The 17,327-nt window shown below is 41.0% G+C and overlaps 1 protein-coding gene across 3 annotated transcripts in view; it reads right to left on the minus strand.

Annotated features, from left to right (window-relative positions):
* Window positions 1–5,219: 5,219 nt before the first annotated feature.
* slc12a7b (solute carrier family 12 member 7b) overlaps window positions 5,220–17,327 on the minus strand; it is a 40,540-nt gene continuing 28,432 nt past the window's right edge. Inside the window, exons 8-26 of one of the 3 annotated variants that reach the window (XM_053342204.1) lie at window positions 17,082–17,293; window positions 15,829–15,996; window positions 15,598–15,696; window positions 15,226–15,283; window positions 14,763–14,937; window positions 14,550–14,668; window positions 14,277–14,375; window positions 13,747–13,866; window positions 13,306–13,410; window positions 12,668–12,836; window positions 11,859–12,054; window positions 11,426–11,595; window positions 10,966–11,097; window positions 10,662–10,769; window positions 10,211–10,327; window positions 7,681–7,856; window positions 6,875–6,889; window positions 5,443–5,576; window positions 5,220–5,312 (exon numbers count right to left, since the gene is read on the minus strand). In XM_053342204.1, the coding sequence (XP_053198179.1) occupies window positions 5,221–5,312; window positions 5,443–5,576; window positions 6,875–6,889; window positions 7,681–7,856; window positions 10,211–10,327; window positions 10,662–10,769; window positions 10,966–11,097; window positions 11,426–11,595; window positions 11,859–12,054; window positions 12,668–12,836; window positions 13,306–13,410; window positions 13,747–13,866; window positions 14,277–14,375; window positions 14,550–14,668; window positions 14,763–14,937; window positions 15,226–15,283; window positions 15,598–15,696; window positions 15,829–15,996; window positions 17,082–17,293 (2,464 nt within the window). In that variant the 3' untranslated portion in view covers window position 5,220. The remainder of the gene's footprint in view (window positions 5,313–5,442; window positions 5,577–6,874; window positions 6,890–7,680; window positions 7,857–10,210; window positions 10,328–10,661; window positions 10,770–10,965; window positions 11,098–11,425; window positions 11,596–11,858; window positions 12,055–12,667; window positions 12,837–13,305; window positions 13,411–13,746; window positions 13,867–14,276; window positions 14,376–14,549; window positions 14,669–14,762; window positions 14,938–15,225; window positions 15,284–15,597; window positions 15,697–15,828; window positions 15,997–17,081; window positions 17,294–17,327) is intronic. The other 2 variants (XM_053342202.1, XM_053342203.1) reach the window with 2 other exon arrangements.

Below are 17,327 nucleotides of genomic sequence, written 5' to 3' on the forward strand. Positions count from 1 at the left end.
TGGAAAAAGCTTCGTACGTCATAGTTTGAATCAATACGGGCCGAGCTTACTGTAATACACTGGAGTGGAGTGCACCATTCACCATTCACAGAACAACTATCTGTGTTCCAAGTGGTGTTGCTACTGGCAATGAGAGGTCAATGAGATGATTTCTTTCTCCATTTCAATCTTAACCTCTCTCTCTTTCTCACACACATACATTTGCACAGTTTCAACACAAACGTCCGGTCACGCTGTCAACATCTCTCCTATCGATTTGGAGCAAACAGAAGAGACAGAGATAGAGAGAGAGAGAAAGAGAGAGAGAGAGATAGAGAGAGAGAGAAAGAGAGAGAGAGAGAGAGAGAGAGAGAGAGACAGTACTTTGGACTAGAAGAGTGTGTTGAGAAAGTGGTGAAAGGCAAACACTGGTGGTAAAAGGTCAAAGGTTAGTCAAGGCCAAAACTCAGTGGGTGTTCTTACCAGAGAATCTTTTTCACATGAATTTAAACTGTATGAAAAGTTTAGTTCCTCACTGAAATCAAAGAGCACCGCATTGTGTGGTAACAGGATTCACATCCAGGCCTTTGTTGCAACCAGCTGTACATAACTTCCTCTTTAAATTGCCGTAACGAAGAAGATCAGGAGGAACAAGTCAATATATACTGAGTGTAAATTCAAGAATATAACTAGTAAATCAAATGAATGTCCAGCAGCTGCTCTGATTTATAAAGGAACAACTGTAAAGTGTGTAAACATGTAGTCGTGATCTACCAGCATCTCTGGTATGCTCTTCCTCTCTGTTTCTCTGTCATGGTCACGCTCTAATTGAATCAGATGTTGGTATGGTTTGTTTGTGTGAGACAGGGATCATGTGACCAGTCGGGGTCAGGCCTGTCAGTGTCCAGTTGGAAGGGGAGGTGTAGATCTGGCAAGAGGAAGAGGAGGAGGATGACACGACGTCCTCTGACTGCCATGAGAGAAATGTGGGTGGATAAGCAAAGGTCAGTGAGCACATGACTTTATTATTATTATGAATAATAATAATGATGATGTATTGGAACTGTATCTCAGCAGGACATCTGATACAAATATGTGGACATGACTGATTTGGCTCAGTGATTCTTTTTTTTCCGTTTGTCATTTATTTCAAAGCAAGGCTGCCCTCTAGTGGAGGAGAGATGTTACTGCAATATGATTACACATTCTCCACTGTGCAAAAATATCGGTTACATGTTCTAACTGTGTTTCTGAAACATTTGTTCTGACTCATTATGATAATCCAGTGTATGTCTGCAGCTGTTTGGGTCTAATCTGACTGACAGAGCTGTTTCTGAGCTTCTGGGCCTTTTCAACACATGTACAGAAAACGAAAGATAAACACAAACAGTGTCTGTTGGAGGAGCAACACCATCAAGAAGCCACAGAACCCACTCAGGCTTTAAATGCAGTGACAGGAATAAGAACCTGTGACAATATGATAAGTTGACACTTCCTTTTTTATTCATCGTGGGAAACACAGTAATGTGTGCTACCACTTAAAACTAATTCTGACACACCTAACAGTTACTACATGCTTTATAACACAATATAATGTAGTTATAAACAGTTTAAGAGATTATTCATGTACAGGATTTGTCAATAGGTGTAACTTCTATATAAAAGTTGTAATTATTGATGTAATTATTAAACTCTAGTAACTTTCAGATTTTACATGTTAACATATGAATCAGTTTATGAAATCTGATGTATTATAATTATACATAACAATACAAAAACCCAAACTGTAGTCATTTAAATGAACTCCACCATGACATTAAACTGCTGCTTATATGTAAATGCATCACTCATAATATTCTACTATTATATGTGATAAATACAACACTCTAAAAACACTACTTTTAATACTTGTACTTTTACTTATTTTCATACTTATGACAATTATTACTTATTATGACTATTTTTTAAGGTGATTATTTATTTAAGGACACAGCTGCTATATGGAATGCTGCTGAACTAAGTTTTGTTGTATTGTTTTATCAATGCAATGACAATAAAGTATCTATTCTATTCTCATACCCAAGTGTGATCTTCACTGCTTGTTTCACCACAGCTGATCAGAATCACCACACAGACTGCTTGTTGTATTTCAGCACTTTTAATAATTACTCAGAGAGGCACAAATACAATTTACAGGGCTACCTTCCACTAAATGTGCTCCCACAAATGACTTCCTGTTACAGCCTGTGAGGCCTGCTAGCTGAGCCAGACAACAGCAGAAACACACACACACACAACCTCACCTCAATGGTACACACAGAAATGTACCTTGAAAACACAAACACACACACACACACACACAATTCTGCTGGTCCGCTCCCATAGCAGAGGCTTTTTTTCCTCTCCTTCCTTCATTATTCCACATGTAACATCAGTTCTGAAAAAGAGATGGGATTGAACGAGTTTTTATTTCTTCAGCCAAGCCTCAGTGACACCTTGAGGTAGATAACATTCTCCAGTCACCTCAAACAAACACAGCTGTGAACACACACATTGCTGACAATCCTATTTTACCTTCACAAACATTTTTTATTTATTTAACATGTTGTTCAAAGGTTCTTCTGTATTTTATTTTAATGCACAGCTATTGCTATTGAGCTCAGTAACCAAATTAAAAACAAAAACAAAAAAACTTTAATAATTTACAACTTTCAATGTTTTAAACTTGTTAAAAACTAGACAATTTTAGATTTATTTCATTCTGAGCCATGTTTGGTGGCTAAAATATAACACTGAACAAGAAAAAGTGAAATAGTTTGAACTTCATTTATCGAGTGAGGGTTATTTGAACTATTGGTTTGTTCCCTGGTTGCTTCACTCAGGTTTCCTCTCAGTCCAGGACTGTATCATGAGGGCTCTTCAGTCCTGTGTGTTGTGCATGTTGCCTTTCTGCTGGATTTGAGACAAAACAGAAACTAAAAAAAAAAAGAAAAGAAAAATAATCTGACAACTGCTGCCGTCTCCACACACACATACATATACACACACATACACACACACATACATACATACACACACACACACTCTGCCTCTCTCTGCCGCCTTCCTTAAAAAAAAAAACATTGAAAATGAACACTTAAAGTAACAGAAGATCAATACTAATAATGTAACAAACACTACAGAGACCGTGACTATAGAATTACACAAGCATACGTCAGACTGAACGAAACACAGACAATAAAACACAAATGTTGCATAACTGACAATCAGACTCATGAGTTTATGTTTCTCTGCAGAGCTGCAGGGAAAACACGACTCGCTGCTTTACAAAATACTGCACAGCTAAATTTGAAAAGAAACTGTGGAGGTACACACTAGGACGGGGCTTAATGCTTCTCCTTCTTTTACTCTGACCTCAAAGTCATCCTTTACTTCCAGCATTTTAGCCCAGATTGAAATGCCCTGGAAATTTCACTAAATAGCTCCATTTCCTCTCATTATTTATAATCAGAATTTTCAAAATAAGGGTTCTGGCAGGAATGAGTAGTTTTATCCCTGTGCTTTTCTTTTTCTTTTAATAAAAAGGTTTGTAAAGATTATCAGTGTAACAATAACATGTTTTAGGATGTGTTAATAATACTTCCACAGTTTCTTTTGTAGTCATTTTGGCACTTTTTCCTCCTACACATGCTCAGAACAATTCATCTACTCAGTCTGGGACTCAAAGCCTACATTTTTTTTTCGTTGAGTAAAATATTATAAAATCATTGAAACATGAGTATTAACATAGAATGGGTCTTTTTTCCCCCATAAGCTTCTGACCAGAGCACGCTCATGTATCGGTGTCTCCGCTCCTCTTATGTAAAAACAACGTGTTGGCCCACAGGAAGTGTCCGAGCGTGAGTACACGATGTCTGAAGTGCTGCGAGAGCTCCGTAGTGCAAAGTCAACAGTGCTGGAGCTACGTCAACACACATGTGAAACCACATCAGAGAAAAACCCAATTCACGAGTCAATTTGTGCTTGTTTTGAAAGTACACCTTTTCAAATGCCAACAGTTCTGAAGGCAGATTATAGATTTAATATGTAAACCAACTAGCTCATCTAGAGATGTATGAAGCTACTGTACGCTGTCAAACAGCCCACTGATTTAAAAAATCTACAGTCAACTGAGCACTACTTCAGACACCATACATATGTTCACATGTGCATTTAATATAAAGCTCACAAAGGGTTCTAGAATATGACCTATGGCTATTTTTCCTCTAATAAACAATAGCATTCATTGAATGTGGGAAATATTGACTGATGATTAAGTATCAGTACCCGATATCTGAAAGGCTCCCACCTAACCTAACAGAAGGTGATCCGACACCTGGTGCACGTTCAACAACCTCCCGGCCGAGTCCTTCAACTAAATCATTGACAAGGCAAACAACCAGAGAGCGACAACACTACATCTACACACGCTGCTGCACACACGAGCCCAGCAAACCTCATACAGGAGGATATGGGATGTTGGAGCAGCTTCTAAACACACTGTGAGCCCCCTGTGCAGCTCAGACTGAAAACAAGATTCTGATAAGTGACATAAAATAAAGGGTGATGCAGAACATACAGATCACCTAACTGTATTTGTAATATTAGGTAAGTTGTGCAGTAGAGCTTTTAAAAGGTGATTATCTATTGTTGGCTGTATTTGAGTTGTAATCCGTTCAGTAACTCCCTGCATGTTGTTCTCAGGTCCAGCAAACGTCTTTGCGCCTCCCAGAGTAGAGTACACCAGACAACATGAAAGACTACGAGGTTCATATCAACACACATTCACTTCTTTGCTTATCTGTACACAGTGAGTGTCAACAAATGACAACATCGACACAAGAGGAAAAGAATATGAAAATGTAACATAACAACGTTTTAGAGTTAAATGAAAAATATAAAGTGTCTCTATGCTCTATCTTCTGTTTGCAGGGGTACTGTGGCCCAGCATGGACTCACACTGTGTTCTCTCTCTCTCTGTCTTCACTCACTGAGCCACATATAACTGCCTCCTTCTTCCAGAGGTCCCTCCCCCTTCCCAGACCATCTGTCAATCACAAGTGGCCCTGCCTTCCAACAGCCCCTGCCCTCCATTTAAAAAAAAAAAAACCCAATTAGGCTTCTTCCCCCGAAAATGCCAGGTGACCGGTATCCATGGCGATAGCCCATGTGTGCAGGGTGGGGCGTGAGAGTTTTTTTTATTTAAGAGTAGATGGTGATGACTTCGCGGCCGCCGCCTCGGACCAGCAACACCCGGTTCAGACCCTCCAGGAGAACCTCCAGGAACTCCATATCTGAGGAGAGGGAGGTCAAGGAGGCAAATAGACACACACACACACACACACACACACAAAGAAAGTAAACACATGTCACCCTCCCACCAATCACAGTGAGGATTTGTTATTATTATTATTGTTAGGATACAGTTCTCATCTCCTCCTCTGTTCTTCGGTGGTCCGGGCATGTTGAGCAGCACCAGGTGGGCGCCCTGCGACTTGTTGACCACCACCTCGTTCAGCTTGATGGCTGTGTGCATCCGACGGACATTAGACTGGTTCCTAGTTTGACAGGAAGCTCACAGTGAGGAAGGACCACACCAAAGACAACATGAAGCACACTAAACTAAACTAAACTAAACCCTACAGCACAGTAGCATAAGAGGGAGTAGAGTCCTCATAATCTTTGACCTATGTTGTGTGAACTGTAGCTTTATATGTTCATCACATGTTAAACTAGATTTCAGCCTGTTCGGCCTTTGTCACAGATCATTGGACTTGTGATAGCAGGAAAAGCACTGGTGTTACTGATCAACCAATCATTAACACTAACACAATAAGGTGCTGTTCTATTAAAGCATCCCAGTAGGTCATGACACTGAACCTGAAGCAGCTAAATGGAATTCAACTGTCATTCATTTCTAATTTATACCTAAGCTACTGTGACATTTCAAAATAATATTAAAAACATAACTCATGTAACATAACTCATTCACTAACTTGCTTATGAAATCACTAATACACCTTCATCAGTACAACACATTATATATCAATGACATTTCACATTACAATAAGTTAGCGTGCTGTATGTTAGCCTCAAACACAAATAAGAAAACAGAAGCGGGGTTAGCGGACTGAAGCGTTCGGATTTCAAAATAAAAGAGGCAGCATTTTAAGACATGCGGTATCACAGCTCAAACATGATGGCACTGTGTTACTGTTTAGTTTGCTGTGGCCAATTGTACATGTGGTATCCTTTCACACTGTACCATTAACTGTGTGGCATGTTTGTGTGTGCTGTTCCTTAAAATGTTGCCTCTTCTTTATCACTTATATATAATGTTACATCACAAGGCCATGAAGCTGGAACTGCCAAAAGCCAAATTACATTAAGATAAGAAAAAAAATAATAATTGTGCTTTCCATTCTGATGAATATTTTATGTTATGGCCAAATTTTAGTGTCAAATTCCATTTTTTGTATCTATTAATCATTTCCAGAAAGAATGAATGGGAAGCACAAATTTGCTCAGGGATACAAACAATGTCATACATATTCCATGCAGATTAAATATGTGGAGGATAATCCACCGACATGCTGTATGATGCTGGAACAGGACGTTCATGCACATTATAATACAAGCAAACAAGGACACACGCGCACACACACACACACGCACACACACACACACGCACACGCACACGCACACACACACACACACACACACACACACACACACACACACACACACACACGCACATAGACGTACGAGCACATGAGCTGGAGGACACTGAACAAAAAGCTACGGTCAACCACAGCAGTACACACATATGGCCTAGAGCAAAGAGAATGCAACTTACAGAGTCTCCCACTCTCTAGAAGGAGGAAAATGGGACAGAACAACAGAAACAGGCTTAGATGCTTCTACACCCGCTACTCCAGCTCTCTCCACCACACAGAATGCTTCCAACTGTCCCAAACGGCTCAGCCTGACACCTTAAGGAGACAGAGCCATTTGATGTGTGTGTGTGTGTGTGTGTGGTGATGGTGTCCTGTCAGACTTTCGGTGACTGATTCGAATCACAAACTTTAGACTCCAATGTTACCTGTGCTGCCTCATCGTGGGACACACCTGATAAACTCTATGCTCTGATTGGATGGACAGTATGAGGATGAGTAGGTGTTAGTTTAAACGGCACCAAAAAAAAAAAAAAAAAAAAAAAAAGGGGGTGTGCGTGTGGTCTGCGTGGTCTGGCCATGCACTAATACTCAAATGGCTGGAAGTGTACACACACACATGCGCGCACACACACCAAATGCAGCCTTGAGTGCACACACACACCATGCAGACTGTCCCGTCTCACCCTGTCCTACTCACTACTGCTGCTGCTACATGTACACATGCTGTCCTCCTGCACTGAGGCTTTGGCACCATCCTGAACTTTTGTCCACTATTAACTCTTCTCATTCTTCTTCTGTTTGATTCAAACCGATTCAAAATGGTGCAAACGTCTCTTATAAGGCACATGCAGTCACACTGTTATATCACTAAATGACTGGTTACTTATAGACACGATCACTGATGTTACTCTAACTAGATTTGAACTCTTATTAGCTATGAATGTGCAGGTGTTGTTTAGGTAGTCTTTGGATTAGTGAAACTTACGGTTTCATGTTAAACAGGTCGCGTACGGCAACGTTGGCGTTGCCCTCGCGGTTGCGGTTGCGCTCCGTGAAAAGCTTTTCCTTGGTCCAAGTCATGTGAACCCGATCGGGTACGGTGTCGGCCTTGTCGTTGATCGCGGCGTGAGACGCTGTGTTTCTGTCGTGGATGAGCTGGGCCTGGAAACGAGGGAGAGAGAGAGAAAGAGAGAGACGGGTGAGGAAATCCAGATGGGGTTGGTAGAGGGGATGGGGACGAACCAGGAGATGTTTTAAAATAGATGAAGTGAAATTTGGGGTTGAACAGAGGAAAGACAGAAATGAAGAAGAGATGATGTTTTAAAGTAGAGTGAGGATGTTCAGGAATGAAGAAAAAGAGACAAAATGAGACATCAGTCTAAGATAATGCAAGAGAGAGTGACAAAAGGAGAGGAACAGGAAGGTGGAAAGTGTGTAAGGAATCAATTCCAACCAATGACAAAGCCGAACAGTTAAAAGACAGGACAGAGAAGGGAAGGAAAACAACGTTCCTGCTACATGTTCTCAGGTGAAACATGGCTATAGAACAATAAGAGTGACACAAACCTGCTCAGCAAGCACAACAATCATAACATCACACATGGACCATTATAGTACAGTTAAAGGTTCTCTGGTCAGGCTGCAGGTCTCAGCAGGGGGTTAAAACACAAAATAGAACAGCAGTGAAGGTGAAATGAAGCAAAGTGGGAAGGTAGTTCAAAATGGAAACAGAGCTACTATAGATTCTAACACATGCTGCATGAAGCAAACTAAACATGTCTATGAGCTTATAAAGCAAGGAAAGTGCAGGAATAATACAGCAGAGTAGAGTAGGACTCATTTGACTTCATCACATTTGATAACAGTTTATTTCACTTGTGTCTATGTCCGTGCTCCAGAGTACAACGTCCACAGTTACATAACCACTGTCACTCACACGGGATAAGAGTAAGTTATGGCTTTATAATCATTTGTCATCAAAGAGATAAAGATAATAGTCTCTCTGTTCATGGGTGCCGGCTCATATTTGATTAATGCTTCAAGTATTTTCATAATGAAGGAAATGTATAACAGCTGTGCTCATGAGTCAACAGGCTAACAATGTAGCATATTTATGGCATCCTGATAAAAACACTGAATTATGTAAGTAACAGGGTGGATGCTGATAACATGCACAGTCTGTATTTTGCTTCCTACCTGTTGTGCTTGTTGGACACTTGCTGTGACCATTTGTATGCACAATGATTAGAAGTGCATGTAGGATATGGTGACTATGGTTAAGATGAAATGAAATGAAAGAGAGGACAGTATTGTACATTTAAAATCATTTGTGTTGTTTATAGACACAATAGTGACCCTATGAGGCTGTCGGGTGTATTACATAGCAGGAAAATAAAGTGTCAGATGACATGCTGGAACTTTAAAATATTGTGAAGACACTGCTACTGTGTAAAAATGACTCATAGTGTTCAATTTGAAGTAACACTGTCCACTCGTTCACCTCAGATGTATGTGGGGGGAGTGTGGATGAAGTGGGATGGAGGTCATGGCGGGTCAGGCTGCAGTATCAGGGTATGATGGGCTGGTGTTCACAAAGCTGCTCTCAGTGACTATGCAGTAAGTAGCAGCACTACTGGACCAATCTGGACTTGGCTTGAATGTCAGATGTACAAGATGGATGCGATCAAGAACCGTGAGCCAGCTTAGTGTCACTGGTCTGTTTGTCTAAAAGCAAAACAAATCTACAAACCCTACAATAACTACAGTAAGTGCTCTGGAAGCTTTACACTGCTGCATTCTACAGTAGATCAGCTGGATGTGACTAGCTTGAGCTGCTCTCACGCAGTGTAAGCTCTGATGTAACATGATCGACTTCTGACAGACCACTGCGTTCTACAGTACAGACATGGTAAGTCAGCCTTGTGCTAATTCTAAGGAAATGCACACAGTGAGTCGGTATAATGGATTATCTGGAGGACAAAACATTATCCTCTATTTACACTCTGTAGACTGTATAACACTACTACAGAACACTAAAGGCATATTCTGGACATGGATTTGAAGAATATTCATGTCTAACACATCTTCAGACTTGTTTAGAGAAAGTGCTACACTCATGCCAATAAAACTTGAAATTAGACCTTTTCATCATTCTAATAAATCATCATTTTAAATAACAACAACATAAACATAACTGATTGTTGATGAGCACCTCGTCTCTAGAGATGTTACACTTCTCACTCATACTAATGTCCATATCTAGACTGAAAATGCATCTGCTATGATGCTACTTATTACTTCTACATCCTGTCTTCCCATCTGTGTATTGATCAGACAGTGTGTACATCTAGTAAGACTGGGAGTGCAATCAGAATTTCTGGGTCCAGATCTTTAAATAAAGTCTTTAAAAATGTGTTCAATATCAAGTGACAACTGTAGCCAAAGATCCAGCTTTGTGAAGACGGGCCTGTGTTGTCTAACAGTGAGGGACAGCACGGTTTGACAAAATTGACTACCTCGTCCTCCAGAGTGTCCTCCGTCTGAGAGGACTGCCGGCTTAGGCCCGAGCTCTGGCCGGCGCCTGGGTTCTTCCTCCGGATTGAGCTACGCGATTCATCAGTGATACTCTGAATCTGAGTGGTGTGATGTGGCCCAGATAGGCGGCAGCAGATGAACAGGGAAAGGGGCCAATTGTCATTTAGCTCAACGGGTGGCTAGTTGTTACATGACTACCATTTACTGAGGTTTGTTTCATACTCGATATAATCTTATTTGTATGATATTAAAGCTATTTTAATTGCAAACAACACTTAGTTACAATAAATTCTGTCTTCTGGAGGATGTTTCTGAGCTAATCAAAGACACAATCATAAAAATATAGAACTAACTTGTGTTGAATTGAAATACTACTAGAATAAAAGGGCTGTGAGTGCAGGACTGTGTTCAGGTGAATCATGTGAACTTTACCTCTCTCTCCCTCTCAGTCCGGGAGAGTTGCATCTGTTTCAGCATCTGAGACCTCTGCTCCATCACCAGAGTCTTCTCATAGGTGAAGGCTGAGATGTCATTATCATGCTGCACAGGACAAATGAGGACATAAATATCTGAATTAGTAGAGTTCTATAAAAAATAATTTCATTGAACCTTTAATCTGGTGGAAGGTTCCTCAGCTTTAATGTGACTCTAATGATGAATTGCTTTTATTTTGAAACTAGAATCATGACAAACCATTGCTTTAAAAAGACTGTCAGCCTGTTACTAAGAGTCTCACCATCTCCACTACTTCTACTTCTGCATCCAGTCGCAGGTGGTAAAGGAACATCTGGAGATCTTTCTTCATTTGGATGCTGTTGTCGTCCATCTGGGCCACGGTGAAGATGCGCATCTTGCATTTCCTCCACACCTGGAAGAGGGAGCAACAGTATTATGGAGACTGTTACATCTTTTAAACGGGTAGATAGATGGATTTGTGAGTAGGAGCAGGACCAAAAGGAGGGGGAGAGGTAAAAGAAAGACATCTATGGAAAGATGGATACAGCATGAGAGATAACGATATAATGAGATGCAAGTTTTTTCAAATGTTTCATCTCTTCACCAAGAAACAAATGGAGACTTAACATACTGCCATATATATGATTACTAGTTAATCATCCTTCAGTGTGTTTAATCGGTCCTGTGGCCACATGTGTGTGTGATGTCTCAGAGATAAACACACACATCAATCAACCAACCTTGTGCTGTCTCAGCAGGAAGGGCAGCAGCATCAGCATGCCTCCATCATGAACCACCCACCACACGTCAATGGTGCCCTCCCCGAGGCGGTCCTGGTTTGTAGGGAAGCTGTCCACATTCTTAGCTACAAGCAAGGCCTGATGGGCAGCTGTGGTCTCCCGTACCGTCTCTGGATGGACAGAAGGAGAGAGAGCGTGTGTTAGAGACATGTTCTATAGTGTGTTCTCTGTGAGTTATTACATCATTGCCACTTTGATGGAATTCATTTATAAGCAGATGTGCAAATATGCAAAATAAGACGTATTATCATTACTTTCATTGTATTTTTAGATGAATTCCAATGTAATCTATTAACTCTTTCTTCTTATTTTGTATTTCTGTACTTGCTTATTCATTTCTGTTTATTTTGACCTGTCTCAATCTGCTCCGTACCTATGAAATTCTTCCATGACTGTGGGTCATTGGACTGCTTCCAGTTTCCAGGCCAGGCCATTAGGACGCTGTTGTGCTTCATGCCTCCCAGCCCCGCAGACTGGATGAGATGGGAGAAGCCATCTCTAAGGTTGGAAGACACGACAACATGGCAGAAACCTTTGGTACGCTCTGCTGTCATCACAGACTTGATGTTCTGGAGAGAAACAGGAGATTTAAAATGAGCAATTAAGGAAGAAGGGAAGAAAAGTGATACATTATTGATCTTTCAAGACTGCTTTCATTAAGAAAAAACAGAAGGAAACTGACTCCTCAGTGACCCGCTGTATAAATATGGTCATCCATCAACATACTGTACTCTCATTAGTATTGATTCAGGACAGTTCATAATGATGGGTCTAAACAATGCCCATGAACACAGCGGCCTATGTAATCTACAGTTCAGCTTCAGCACATGATTACTTTCATAAAAAAAAGTAATCCACTGATTAAAAATGCTTCTGAGAACAAAGTCAAATCAGGTTGCACAGAAGTAACAAATGAACTCTAGTTTGCCATTAGATGGCAGAGTTTGTCCAGTTTGTCCTGACTCTGTATCCTGGCTGACAGGTCAGCTTTAAACACTGCTTGGAAAGAAAGACATTATTTAGTTGATTTTGGAGCCAAGAATAGACAGTAAATTATGTAGTAGTGAAAAGAGCATTAAAGCAGTTTTGGTAGAATAGAGGAGTGCAAATAGTTGTTGGTAAAATCATCACCTGTGACATTTTGTGTGTACATGCTTCCAAGTGTGTGCATTTCCACTCTACCTGCTCAGCCCTCTTTGACTCTGCGTCTTTGGTGAGGTAGGTTCCTTCCAAAACATTTCCCACTATTGTCAGGCCTTTCCCTGCCTTCAGCTGAGTGGTGAAGGACAGCAGGCGAGGGTGTTTGACTACTTGATCCGAGTCCAGGTTCAGGAGCACCAACAACTGAGGCCTGTATATATCAAGAAAAGCAGCAGAGGAGAGTAATGGTTCATTGCAGATTCAAAGAAATGTGTCAAAGTTATCCTGTTGTCAAATCAAAACAAAAGTACTGTCACATGTTATACTCTGACTCATTATTTCAATTTTATTGTTTCTCACTCAACTATGAAGTGAAACTTAAGTGGAGTTTAATGTTTGTATAATTAGAAACAGCACTTCATGAAGCTCTTTTAAGGGATGTAAGTGATGCTGAACTAGTGGTTTGGTTTTTTTGGACAGGCGGTCTGCAAGGTCAGCCAGAGCGGTCCTCTGTACTGTATGAAGGCTTATCAACCCCTTCCGTCAGATTAGGTAGAGGACAATGAGATTAATCAAATTCACTCCCGCTGTCTCTCTCTTGCGTCCACCTCGACAGTGACAGGTGGCACTGTGTCAACTCTAACCACATCTACATGACACTCACACACACTGCACTGTACCTCCAGTTTTTGGTGTGTGGTGGAGCCTCCTCAAGGCGAATGAGAGCGTAGCGAGCTGCATTAAGAGACAGACCACGGATGCCGTCACCCCACTCCTTCTCTGCCCTGGTAATGCACAGGAGTGAATGAAGAGAAAACACAGAATGAAAAAAACAATGGTGGTGGACAGATTTTAACACTTTAACACAAACTAGCTCATAAAATCCTTTCTGGTTAATAATAAGAGTTTTTTTTCTTGAATGTATGGCTCAGATATTCAATTTTTGCACTTTCTGCAATTATTTTATATACATTTCCCTTCATTCCCTTTTGAGTCAATGTTCCTTTCCAATTCTTTTCTCACATATTTTCTGCATATTTAGATTTTTACACATCAAAGATTTACTGTACAGCTGAACACATTTAAACCAAAGAGATTACTGCACACAAATTCATGCCTACCCTCTGTATTCAATGTATTTGTAGATGCAGGTGGCGATGGCCATGGCCACTATAGCATAATACCAGGACGAGATGAACATGAGAGCGAGACACAAGCTCATTCCCAGGAAGGACAGAGCCCTGCAGGAGAGAACACACACTTTACAACTCCAGTTCATTGACTAGATATATATTTACAGAGCAGCTGTTTCAGGTTTTCTGCATATTCATGAAAATGTCTTAATGAAATGAAACCAGTACAGAATGGATAGCTGAGAGGCTTAGACCGAAGGCACATTATGAAATCCACTGCTAACAATAGTGCTGTGCTGTATTGTTCTCAGCTTCTGTTGTGGAATTAATCTGAGTAAAGGCCATCATCCCGCACACCAGACTAAATAGGTGTGCCTGTGGTTGTGAGGGTGTGTTGTGTCCTAAAGTAAAGTAAAGCATCATCATCTGAATAGAAGTATTTCTGATAGGTTAAATAAGCCTGACAAACTGTTAAACCCGCAGTACTTCAAGACCCTCAGGTTCATCACATCACGCACCAGTGGTAGTATTTGAAGCGTGGTCTCCAGTTGGGCGTTCGCAGCAGGGTCTGAACTGCACAGGCCAGGTTGACGAACAGGTAGCACATGAGGAAAAACCTGAGAGAAGAAGACAATAAGGTGTCAAAATACTTATCTTATCTAAATCCCCACTTTATGACCTGCTATAAGTGGTTTTAAGAAGCCAAATACTTGAGGGATCAAAGGCTTTATCTGCTGATCTCCTTTTATGGAGAGAAAGCATGTAATATTACTATGCAAACAGATACTGACATGGAGAGGATAGGAGCCACGGCGTCCAGGGAGGCGATGAGGATGCCGATCTCGCAGATCCCAGCAGTGAGCAGTAGAGCCCAGGTAGGTTCCCCGTTAGCTTTCCCATGACCAAACACCTAAACGCACGCACAGTCCAGTGTGAAATTGAAGATCAGCGCATGAGGATGAAGGCAGCTTTTTGATTGTGTTTGTGGTGAGCATGTGTCTAACCTGTAGGAAAGGTACGATGCCGTCTCGTGCGATGGCCTGCAGGAGGCGCGGGGCCCCGGTTAAACTTTGCAGCCCGGCACCGCAGCAGGAGAAGAAAGAGCCGATCACAATGACCCAGGGTGAGGGCCAAGACAGCGTGCCAATAACAAGGTTCCCTTTCACTGAGTCACCAAACCTGCAATGCAAAAATTAAAAAAAAAAAATCATATAATTGGATTCATTCGTATCACATGAACACGAGACCAAATGTGAAAAACACTGAATCTGAGCTTCTTGTGATGACGGGTTCTCTATCCACCTACCCTCAAGGGATCATACTAAAAACAGAAAAGGCCAAAACCTAAATGATACAAAAGGTGCACTGTTTCTCTTTCGGTTCCTCTCATAAAAACTTCATATTAAGCATATTTTCTGCCACATGTGGACAGTATATTAAAGTAATGTGTCTGTGTCAAACTCTTACTTGTCTCGAAGTAAAACGCCCTCAATGCAGCCACCAAACAGCACCACGCAGGTAACGTCTGAAAAGATCTGTTCAGGAGAATAAAATGAATCTGCAGACAACGTTTTTAGACACAACAAAGCAGCTCTGTTGTCCTGAGCCTTCCCTTTGCTCTAATTCTTTTTCCAAGGGCTCCAAAAACCAAGTACTCCTGCCAACAACCTATAAAGTTGACAACTGAGATTCAACCTTGCAGTAACATCTGGCAATGTTAGGTTTTCTAAACTCAGCACAGCAATAAGGTCTAGCTGATCAACCTATGGAGAACATTTTTAAATCAGCAGCTTTTTCGATGTGACTACATCAGGGTCACAGTGAAAGGTTAAAGGATACAGATGAAGGAGGTGGTGGCGATAGCCAGGATGGTCCCGATGGGGATAGACTTCTGGGCGTCCCTCAAGTCACCTGACCGGTTTGAACCAGCCATGATACCTGATGACACAACAGATTAATCAAACATTAAATCTTTAGAAATGAAACCAAGCTCTACTATTACTCACAAGTACACAAAACAACACTTTATAGTGTGTGTGAGTGTGTGTGTGGCTTGTTTCACAGTCTCACCAGTGACAGATGGGAAGTAGATGCCGACCAACAGTGTGAAGAAGGTGGTGATATCGTTCACAACATAGGGCAAGTAGATATCCGTGGCTGGGTCACTTGCTCCAACAGATGACAGCTTCTTGTTTTCTACCAACATAGCCAGAGGGCCGTATTCTGACCACATATTCTCTACAAGAACACAGGAGAGACAGGAGCACAGTCATTCTTAACTCTAAGCAACAAAGGTCATACACTGTGTTTAGAAAGGATCAAAGCTACACATGTATATGAAGATGTACTGTGAGACAAATTCACAGAAAAGATAAGTAAGTGGGTTGCTCCTTATCTACAGCATTGCAATAACTTCCCTTACTGCCTAGTCACTGGCTATTAATCTGACTATGGATTCATAGTCAATACTATGTTTGTTTTTTTCCTTTAATGTAGTAACACAGGACAGCAGAAACTAAGTGACAACCCACATACAGAGAGAAATAAAGAGAAGAAAAAGCTAACATGGCACTATTCCAGTAGCAAAGGATACCTGTATTGTAATATTTATATAAACATAGATAGAAGTGATTTGAGTAGACCAGCATGACTAAAACACTGCATAAAATGAAAGTAAATCCCTTTTATAAGTCACCATCATAATCCTTGTGTCCATAGCACTGGAGCAAAGAGATCCTGCAAATGAATGGCTGGTGCTGAGTAAACACTGCATATAACTGTAGGAACGATGGAACAGACAGGAAAACTGATTACAGATGATGTTTTCACTACTAAAGAGCAGAAATCTAGAGACTTATGAAAGGGGGGAATCATATTTCAGAGAAAGAAGATACGGTCAAAGTGAAGTAATTTGAGGAGGACTGGTGAGGAATGAAAGAGAAAATAGAAAAAAAGGAGTGTAAAACAATCGCGTATAAAAACCCTCAGCACCTGCACACTCTTGTCCCAGATGGTTAACAAGCACTGAGGTTCCAGTTTGTCATGGCCAGCGGTTGCATAACATGAGGAATGTTGGGAGTTTGTACAGTATTCAGAAAAACAGTGCAGTTCATGACTGTGTAAATTCCTTTTAGAGAAATTGGTATTTAACTGAGTTTGACTCTGCATTTATGTTTTTGTGGTCTTTTCTAAGTGTGTTTTGGCAAGTTCAGTATACTGAGTGGAGGTTAAGTCAAACAAAAACAAATCATTCAAGTATTAAGTGTGTTGTATATTAGGTAGGACATTTGCACACTGCTACCAAAACCTCCAGAAAAACAAACCTGAAATGACTCCGCTGGTCAGTCCGGGGATGCCCTGCACCTCGGTCACATTGTTGTTTACAAAAAATTCGTTGCAGGTGGCGTTGAGCTCAGGTCCATCACAGAACAGCTGCCATAGCTTGGTAGTGACTGTAAGGTTTCCTATCACCTCCAACTTAGAACACTTGTCAAAGCCATGGTTCTGCAGAGTGCGATTCCCCAACATGCAAACACTAAGCAGAATAAAAGAGGAGAGACTGACAGTTA

The sequence above is a fragment of the Scomber japonicus genome, chromosome 21 (assembly GCF_027409825.1).
Source record: "Scomber japonicus isolate fScoJap1 chromosome 21, fScoJap1.pri, whole genome shotgun sequence".
Lineage (NCBI taxonomy): Eukaryota > Metazoa > Chordata > Actinopteri > Scombriformes > Scombridae > Scomber > Scomber japonicus.